This window comes from Phalaenopsis equestris, unplaced genomic scaffold (genome assembly GCF_001263595.1).
Source record: "Phalaenopsis equestris unplaced genomic scaffold, ASM126359v1 Scaffold000091, whole genome shotgun sequence".
Lineage (NCBI taxonomy): Eukaryota > Viridiplantae > Streptophyta > Magnoliopsida > Asparagales > Orchidaceae > Phalaenopsis > Phalaenopsis equestris.
Window position 1 is genome coordinate 114,603 of NW_018164533.1, and position 10,088 is coordinate 124,690.

Below are 10,088 nucleotides of genomic sequence, written 5' to 3' on the forward strand. Positions count from 1 at the left end.
GTTAACTTATCGAACGAAATTAACGAGCCGAACACGAGCTGTTCGCGAACGAACCGTTTTGACAGCCCTACAAAGAAGGCCTCAATTACGAAAAAAGTATTTCACATGAACACGGTATGTAGAAATGTTGCATACGTTCTTCACCGTTCATCAAAACAAAGATTTATTTTTGTGGGTCCCATTTTTAAATTTTTTTAAATTGATGAACGATAGAAATCAGATACCGTATGCATTTATACATGTGGTGTCCTTATGAAATAAATTTTACCCAAATTTTATTTGAAAAATATGAGCCGAGGGGCATTTATTTCGGTTGACTAGGGCCCACTGACATAAACACCACTTGGGGAGCGCATAGTCTTCAATTAAATGCTTCTTTTAATTTGTTTTTTTTCTTATTGGGAGTTCCTACCCCATTATCTACTGTTAAATGAACACATTTTAAAAATTTTACCTACGGGGGCAACGCCATTCCTTATTGATAGATGTGATTTATCAAGCCTAATAGAAAACAACTTTAATTTTTTGACCACTTGGGGCATGCGAGTAGCAAAATCTAATGAAATGTTGGTTTATTATAGTTTTTAGGATTTTAAACTTTAATTTAATATGAATATATATTTGACATTTATCATTTGATTTTTTTTATTTTAAATTTATAAGTTACTAAAAATATCTATTTTTTACTTATCAAGCAAATAAATGTTTTTATTTAATTTTCTAACACCCCAAAATTCATCATGTGCTTAGCTTGATTATTTCTCACTACCCACAACCTCAAAAGTCAAAAAAAAATATTGCATCAGGAGTCTGAACAGAGTTGTGCTTTCAAACTCCATTTATATTGAGACACTTGTAAAGTGCCGGACCCACTGAAAAAAATAAAGAAAAGCTAAATGTTGTATTTTGATTTGGTGTTGTTAATTTGGCTATACTGTAGTGTTATTGTGGTATTGAAGTGGTGTTATTATGGACATATCTCCTGTTATTCTGTTGTTGTTATTGTGGTATTGGTTTGCACTTTATATTGGCGTTATTCTGTTGTTGCATTATTATTTCAATGGAGGTATTTTTGTGATAAAGTGATTGTATTTAGTTGTCAATTTGTTGTTATTAAGATGACATCTAGGTTGTATTCTGGATTGATTTGATGTTATTCGGGTGATATCTAGGTTGTATTCTAGATTGACTTGCTGTTGTTAAGGTGATATTGAGGTTGCATTCAGATTAACTTGATGTTATTAAGGTGATATCTAGGTCATATTTTGGACTGAATTGGTTTTATTATGTTGTTATCTATGTTGTATTATGGATTGATCTGGTGTTATTAAGCTGATATCTAAGTTTTATTTTGGATTGATTTGGTGTTATTAACGTGGTAATTTGGTTGTATTTTAGATTAATTTGGTGTTGTTAAGGTGATATCTAAGATGTGTTCTGGATTGATTTGGTGTTATTAATGTGATAATTTGGGTGTATTCTGAATTGATTTGGTGTTATTTATTTGTTTTCTTTTGTATGTTTTTGAACTCAATGATGTTCAATTGTTGGTGTTATTCATGGTGTTATCCTAGTTGTGCTTTGGTTTGGCATTAACAAATTATCTATTTGCATTATTTTCTTTTATAGATTTTTGAACGCAAGGATGTTCAACTATAGGTGTTGCCCATCTGTTATAAGATTTGCTCTTGATATGGTCAAACATTCCCTATTGGCGGAAACAAAAGACACACCAAAGGATTTAAATGTATTCCCACTTTTCTATATACCTCCATATCCACAAGATAAAGTCGTAACATTCCACATCCTGAATTGTTGGGATGTTAAACAAAAGGTATTCATGATGGGCGAAAAGACATTATGTTTAGGCTACAACAAAGTAGTTTTATTGATAGACATGGCCAGTAGAGGAGAACCAATCCATGGGGATAAAGCTCCCTCATGTGGTATATCTTCGATACAGATAAGAAATGACTTAGTCAAGGTTTCCTCCAAGGAGCATTCAATGCCTTTTAATGATCTGATTATTAAGTTTTTGTTAATAAACTTATTATTTCATTCGAGCAACTTTAGTATGCCAAAAGGACTTTACAGTTTTACTGAGAATGTACATTTCTTTTCTTTATTTAATTAACATGTTGCCATTTGTGAGTTTCTTATTAACCAAGTGAATGTTGGTCGCCAAAAAATTAAAGCGAAATCATTCATTGGGATATATTAATGGATTTGCTCTTCTGATCACATTTAGTATAATGTTTATACCATCTAATTTTTTTTTATATTTTAGTCAAAGCAGGTAATGATTTAACTTTTACACAACTTTGGTTTTATGAGCATACATCTCTAGTTACTCCAATTGCACTAGACATAAGGCCTCGCTTGTTGAGCTTACTAATAAATGTGAGCTGAAACACATCCTTGGTACATCAAATTTTTTAGCAGTTCTACGCCGAGCAGGTTTTCTTCTCATATGATATATATTTTTTTTTTTTGAAAAATTCAGTTCATGTTTGATTGTAATGATGGATCATTGTAGGTTTATGATCTTTTTTTTGAATTTAAAAGACAGAGCATGCCCTTCTCGCTTCCTCAATTGAAAAGCAACCCAGTCCAATTAAAACGCCCCAATTCATGACCCATGAAACTTATTCCGCAATATTTTCTTTGAAACCTGTGTTGACAACTGTATACAATTCCTGTTTTATTGTAGTAATAATAAGTAAATGTTTTAAAAAGTATAGCAATGAAAAATTTTTAATGTTGTTTAATTTGTTATATACTTGCATGAAACAATCCGACATTACACAAAAATTTGTCTCACGAGGAAGCAACAAGTTCTTAGTCTGATAAAGGTTCTTTCTCTTTTCTTATATTATAAAACATGGTTTAAGTTAGAGAAAGTTAATGATATATATAATAAATTTGATTTTGAATACAAGAATATATACTTTTGACTCTCTTATTTTACTCTAAATACTTTTTTTAATTTGGAATTAGAGGTCCTTTATTTTTACCTTGCATTTTTAATGACTGATTTTTTATTCGGTTTTTACTTCGGCTGAGGTGCTCTCCCATTTAATATGACATCAACATCCACTAAGAACCACACAGTAAACTTGCTCGAAAAAAGAAGTTGAGGGTGCGAAAGGTGATAAGACTAACCTCTTCCCACACATTATCTGACTAATTTAAATTAAACAATCAACATTGACCTGACAAACCCCATTCAAGCTAGACAAACATACATGTCTAGGCCACTAGCCAAGGTTAACAAAGAGCACTCCATCATGAAGGCTAAGTATATAGGCCCAGTCAACTCAAGCTAACACTCGATCCCATGCATGATACACGAAGAGGGAGAAGCGAATACTCTCTTAAGAGTGCGCATGCAGGAAAAATTGATGGTACTTTTTACCCCCTCAAACTCAAGAAATCATTCATCCGTCTCTCAACTATAATTAATTATTCATCCATCCCTAAGATATCAATGATATCTATTCACCTTGCAACGCCCAAGCACCATAATGCCCCTCTTCTCCTGCCCTCGTAACACATGTCAAATCATGGTGGCTAGAATCTCCCATTTGTGATGAAAAATTCGACAATGAGTAGTGCAAGGCTTACTCCAGAGGTGAGTCTAAATAGTTACCTCTGTGAAGAAAATGACAAGATTCTCTTAATATGTTTGGTAAAAGGGACGACCCTTTGAGTCAACGAATTAATTGAAGCATTACCAAAGGCATGAGCGGAGTAAGTATATTGGGTAGCAGTAGGCTCGACAGAGTTCCAATCATTTCTAAAGTAGACAATGGCATACCAGCCTCCTTGATGCACCCTCAATTTCACGAGAAAATATTATATCAGGACTTCGAATTCATTCGGAGTCCAATGGTGGGGTGTCACGTGTCAAGTGAGTTCCACTATTTTTTATACTGACCAATGCTAGTATATTAAGATGGGGTCGACTTGACACGTGACGCCTCGCGATTGGACTCTGAACGCAAATTACATTGAGAGTCCTAATATAATATTTTCTCCAATTCCACCTTTACTTCTGTATAGGGATCCACTTCAGATGGGATATTTTAGGGAAGGTCGAAGGCTTGCTCTTCCATGCAAGCTCCTCTTCTACAAGAGCCTTCCTCTAACAATGGGAGATTCTAAATGAGGAGTATACATTATTTTATTGATTTATTGGTCTTCGCCGACTCTTCTGCAGAACTGCCGAACAAGGCTTCGCGAACTGCACGCGAACTCGCGATCTGGCCTGATCTTCTTCCCGTGAACGAACGAGATCTCTGCCGATCGCGAACTGCACTCCAGAGCCCCCTTCGCGAACGATTTTCCCTGTCCAAAACGCGATTCGCGAATCCCTGGTCCGAAGCTTCCTGTCGCGAAGCTTCCTGTTGGCGAAGAAATTCGAACTGCTCCGCCTGCTCCGCGATTTCTTCCTTCCTCTGCCCCCGAACGCCTTGCTCGATCTCCTCTGCCGGGGATCTTCTTCCGCGCGTGCCTTTGCCGCTGCGATTTCGCGCGAACTCCCTGTTTGCGGGTCTTCCTCGCTGGACTGACGCCTCCTCTGCGTCGTAACAATGAAACACAGTTCTCTTATTAATAGGTTAAAGATTTTTACTAAAATCAGGAATTTTTCCTAAATTTTGCCACTGTCCACCACCCATGAATGAACAGATAGGTCGAAGCCACTAAGAACCACACAGTTAACTTGCTCGAAAAAAGAAGTTGAGGGTGCGGAAGGTGATAAGGCTAACCTCTTCCCACACATTATCTGACTAATTTAAATTAAACAATCAACATTGACCTGACAAACCCCATTCAAGCTAGACAAACATACATGTCTAGGCCACTAGCCAAGGTTAACAAAGAGCACTCCATCATGAAGGCTAAGTATATAGGCCCAGTCAACTCAAGCTAACACTCGATCCCATGCATGATACACGAAGAGGGAGAAGCGAATACTCTCTTAAGAGTGCGCATGCAGGAAAAATTGATGGTACTTTTTACCCCCTCAAACTCAAGAAATCATTCATCCGTCTCTCAACTATAATTAATTATTCATCCATCCCTAAGATATCAATGATATCTATTCACCTTGCAACGCCCAAGCACCATAATGCCCCTCTTCTCCTGCCCTCGTAACACATGTCAAATCATGGTGGCTAGAATCTCCCATTTGTGATGAAAAATTCGACAATGAGTAGTGCAAGGCTTACTCCAGAGGTGAGTCTAAATAGTTACCTCTGTGAAGAAAATGACAAGATTCTCTTAATATGTTTGGCACAAGGGACGACCCTTTGAGTCAACGAATTAACTGAAGCATTACCAAAGGTATGAGCGGAGTCAGTATATTGGGTAGCAGTAGGCTCGAAAGAGTTCCAATCATTTCTAAAGTAGACAATGGCATACCGGCCTCCTTGATGCACCCTCAATTTCACGAGAAAATATTATATCAGGACTTCGAATTCATTCGGAGTCCAATGGTGGGGTGTCACGTGTCAAGTGAGTTCCACTATTTTTTATACTGACCAATGCTAGTATATTAAGATGGGGTCGACTTGACACGTGACGCCTCGCGATTGGACTCTGAACGCAAATTACATTGAGAGTCCTAATATAATATTTTCTCCAATTCCACCTTTACTTCTGTATAGGGATCCACTTCAGATGGGATATTTTAGGGGAAGGTGGAAGGCTTGCTCTTCCATGCAAGCTCCTCTTCTACAAGAGCCTTCCTCTAACAATGGGAGATTCTAAATGAGGAGTATACATTATTTTATTGATTTATTGGCCTCTCATTAAGGATCAATTCATCAGTCCCTGTTCACTGAATGATGATAGTAGAGGGAGAAATTGAAAGATTCTCGGTTGGATTCTTCTTCATCTTCTCAGCAACCAGAGCTACATCTCGCTTAGGCTGCAAAGTGTCAAAAGCCTTTCAATCAGCATGAGTCATCTTGTCGTAGCTGTTATGAACCAACAACTTATTGATCATCGATGCTTCAAGATATTACTAGGTGAAAACCTTAGTTTGGTCTTCGGTGGAGAGACATTGGTTGTCATTATCTGAATCAGCCAGCTATTCCTCATGGAAGTTGAAAATATCATGCAAATTCTCACACAATGGGAGTCGGTGGCCAAGCCGCAACTGATCCTTAAAAATCACAAACTATTCCAAGCTGCAAGTGTAGGAGTACTTATATTCTTTGAGTGTAATTTACGGACAAGCATGAGTTCGACAATGTTCAATTTGTGCGTACCAAAATAACTGATTTTTCTGAATCATACTAATCTATCATAGAATCATGTTTTTTTCTACAGTTCATGAGGGTTCATCAAAGGTTCCAGGCCTGTACAACTCAGCTTTGGCAAGAACGAGTTTCTTCCTATGCTAAAATATTGTGGTCACATTTTTCATTAATTTTATTTATATTTATTTATAGAGAGAAAGACATGAACATTTCATCTGGAGCTAGAAATAAGGAACTATGCAGACCAATTATTCAATTGCATGTATTTTGGTCATATTACCTCATAACTGATCTACTCTTAATACAGCTTCATCTAATGCCTTGATTTCTCTTGTAACATTTTTTAAGAAAGAAGATTGAAGAACAAGCAAACAGCAAAGCGTACAAAGAATCACATTGATTCAAACAGCAAAGCGTACAAAGAATCAGTCAACAACAAAAAACAAGAAATATAAAAGATACAATTAGATGAGTCCTTTGACAAAATGAGAGCTAAATGTTTGTTTTATTTGTCCGGATGAGCAATGCTTCCCATTTGGACATCTCTTACTATGCGTCTCGGACTAAGTAAACATCGAGTGGGTGCTACACGCTACAGGTTAGTTTTTCTAACAAAGATCCATATAGAAATATTAATAAAAAGAGAATTTTAAGTTTTAGAGTATCATGCAACATATTTTACAAAAATAATAGCAGGAAAATGTGTCAGCATAAAGATGCAAAGAGTATTTTTGGTCAGAGTTAACATTCTGTACTGTTTTTATCATCAGTTTAAATCAAATGGAAAGACAAATTCTAATTGAACTTAACAAGGCAAAAACTGTTATAATCCTTTGTCAGGTATGACTCATGTACCAAATAAGCGATAGATGTTGGAGAGGAGAGGAGCTGAACGGAGCTTGGCCGCTTAGCTCTGCTGGCTCGCTCTGTTCTGCCCTAGCATTTGTCCAATCAAGAGAGTTTCGTTAAGTGGGATGAGGGTGCGGGGGCAACGCCTCAACGGTACTGTACAGGGGTAATTTTGTACTTACATATTGTACACAGAAGTTATATATGTGTCGTATTGGTATCCCTAAGAGGATTTTGTAATGTTTTTTTGTGAAATGTAAAGAAGCCGCCGCTCTGCTCTCGAGGACATAAACAAATTGCCGAAATTCGTTAATTCTCCATGTTTTCTTCGTGATTTTGACAATTCTTGCATTTTCTTTGCCCTAATTCCTCAACATCCTCATATCAACCTTTCTTAAACCATTCCAGTGAACAAAAAAAAAAAAAAAAAATCACTGAACCACAAAAATTACAGTTTTAAGAACCATCAAAACATATATCAATCACAAAATCATTAATACATCTGTTAACCATCTTTCTATCAAATTCAAAGGCAAACACTAAAATGGAGAAAATGAAGAATAACCATGCAATCAACTGCGTTATCCCTTCCGCAATTCCCCACCAAAAATAAAAAGAAAAAAAGATCAATTCTTTTCAATTTGAAGGGGAAGTGGAGGATTCATGTCCCTCCTCCTCCATAAATTCACCTCCTTTTTCGGCTCCAACGCCACTGCACCGCCGCCCACCAGAATCGGAGCAGAGTGAGGAATAAATACGTCTTCCTCTTCCTCTTCCTCTTCCTTCTCCCCCATCGTCTTTCTCCAATCAAAATCAGCAAGCGTCTCACGCCCACTCTGATACCGTCTCATCTGACCCAACCGTGGAGCCGCCGACGATCTCACCTCCGGCAACCTCTGCTTCTCCATCTTCTCCTCCACCTCTTTCCCATATGGCTCCCCACCAGGTCTCACCTTTCTCCGAAAAAGACCCTTAAAACAGAAACAAAATATTCTCCTCCTCGGCTTCTCGATTTCCCTTTCCTTCTTCCACTCCGAAGCAGAGGACTTCTTCTTCTTCTTTTTGATTTGGCCCATGCACGAGATCTTCGGAGACGAGGGTTCACCTCCACGCCCACTACTGTTTCTCTTCTTGTGCCGCGCATCTTTGGGGATTATTGACACGATGGGGCCGGAGAAGCCCTTATCGGACCGCCTGCCGGGACTGTGGGAAGGTTGGGAGACGGAGAATGTGGCCGCCTTCGAAAAATGGCTCATGGTGCTCGCTGCCTTTGATTTTGCCGCCCTCGCCATTCGGAATAAAGAACAGTGCTTTTTTGTGGAGGATATAAAAGAGGAGAAATTTATGGCGAGGAAGGGGAAGATGGATGAGGAGGGATTTGGTCAATTGGAGGCCAATTCATAAGCTTGGCATTGGGGAGATCATGCTAATTTATAGACATGCATGCGCATGAAGGACGGGTAATAGAATTGTTTGGTGGACTTTGCCTTGTCAAAATTGGATTGTCTAACAGTAGACCTTCTCTGCTTTACGTAGTCAAAGTTGGCTATTTAAGGCGATTAGATTTTCGTTGAACATTAAATGATAATGATCCCAATATTTGTGTAAGTTATATAAGAAATCCAAACATATTAAATTTACTATTAGATTAATGTGTATGTATGTATGTATGTATGTATGTGTGTATATAATTTAAATACTTTTCAAAATAATTACGATATAATAAGAATATTCACACCATATTTTAGTACTTATGAAGTTAAACATTTTTAGCTTATTTCTAAAACAAGCATAATATAATTTTTTTAAAATTTTTTAAACATATATTAGTTTTATATGTTTTAAGAGCCTTAAAATCCATCCTATCTAACTTTGTGTGTAAGTGTGTGTGTGTGTGTGTGTGTATCTATCTATATATATATGTATATTAAAATAATTTGGAAATAATTTTGAACTTAACAAAATTTGTTTTTTTTTTAATTTTTTTATTAAATTTCACATAACATTAAATTTACTTTTTTTTTATTTTTACTAGGTGTTAAACTCAAATTTATCTTTAAATCACATCAAAGGTATAGAGTAATCAGAAAGAGAGAATAAGATGAGAGGGAGAGAGAGCTGAGTACTTGGGTTAATACAAAAGCAAGCAAGATGATGAGGATCAGAGGGTGTTTCCCTTGGCTCCAACAAATGAAAAAAATCAGTCATTAGATTCCTATTTACATTTAATACGCCTATTTAATTTATAGAGATTGGCTTTATAAATGATGTATTTTGGTATATATCATTCATATACCACTAGGCTTATATTGTTGTCTCATTGGTCATATCCCCACTAACGTTAGGGTCTTAGAGAGATCCTCTTCAAGCAAACTATTTTAATGAATGGGAAAGGCTTTCTTCTTATGATGATTCTCATACTTGTACTCTCATACACGACCTAGCCTACTCTACACATGAATATTTGGCTAACTCCTGCTCAATCTTCTGATGCTCTGAGTTGGTGTTATTGTCGTCTGCCCCTTGATTTGTTTATTTAACTTGCTTTTGATGGAAGATGGTTCAAGATCTATTCGAATCTTAGTGGTTCAAGAAGCCACAAGTTGTTGTACATATTTAGTTCATGATTGCCTCATTCCTAAGGAAGATGTGTTATGAATAGAACTTGGGAATTAATACATCAATTAATCTAGATCTTTAATTAATACTCATAATTTAAGCACTCTCTTGAATTTTAAGTTTTTGAACCTTACAAATAATGTGATGAGACATCTTATGAACTCATTTGTTTCAACATACTCTCCTTATATCATAGATATAGATGCTCCCAATTCATGCATCTTATTATGAAAGATCATAATCAATCGACATGAACATCCCAAACATTGATCTGCTCGGTAGCATGTTTAATAAGCGGAAGCACAAAGAAGGTGAGAAACGATGTAAGGCGGTAATGAAGCGTAAAGGACCGAT

At 36.7% G+C, this 10,088-nt stretch overlaps 1 protein-coding gene across 1 annotated transcript; it reads right to left on the bottom strand.

Moving 5' to 3' along the window:
• Window positions 1–7,630: 7,630 nt before the first annotated feature.
• On the bottom strand, window positions 7,631–8,526 carry LOC110020118 (uncharacterized protein At1g76070-like). The gene has a single exon (XM_020718105.1). It carries the CDS (start codon window positions 8,405–8,407, stop codon window positions 7,742–7,744), a length of 666 nt encoding a protein of 221 aa, XP_020573764.1. The 5' UTR covers window positions 8,408–8,526; the 3' UTR covers window positions 7,631–7,741.
• Window positions 8,527–10,088: the final 1,562 nt, after the last annotated feature.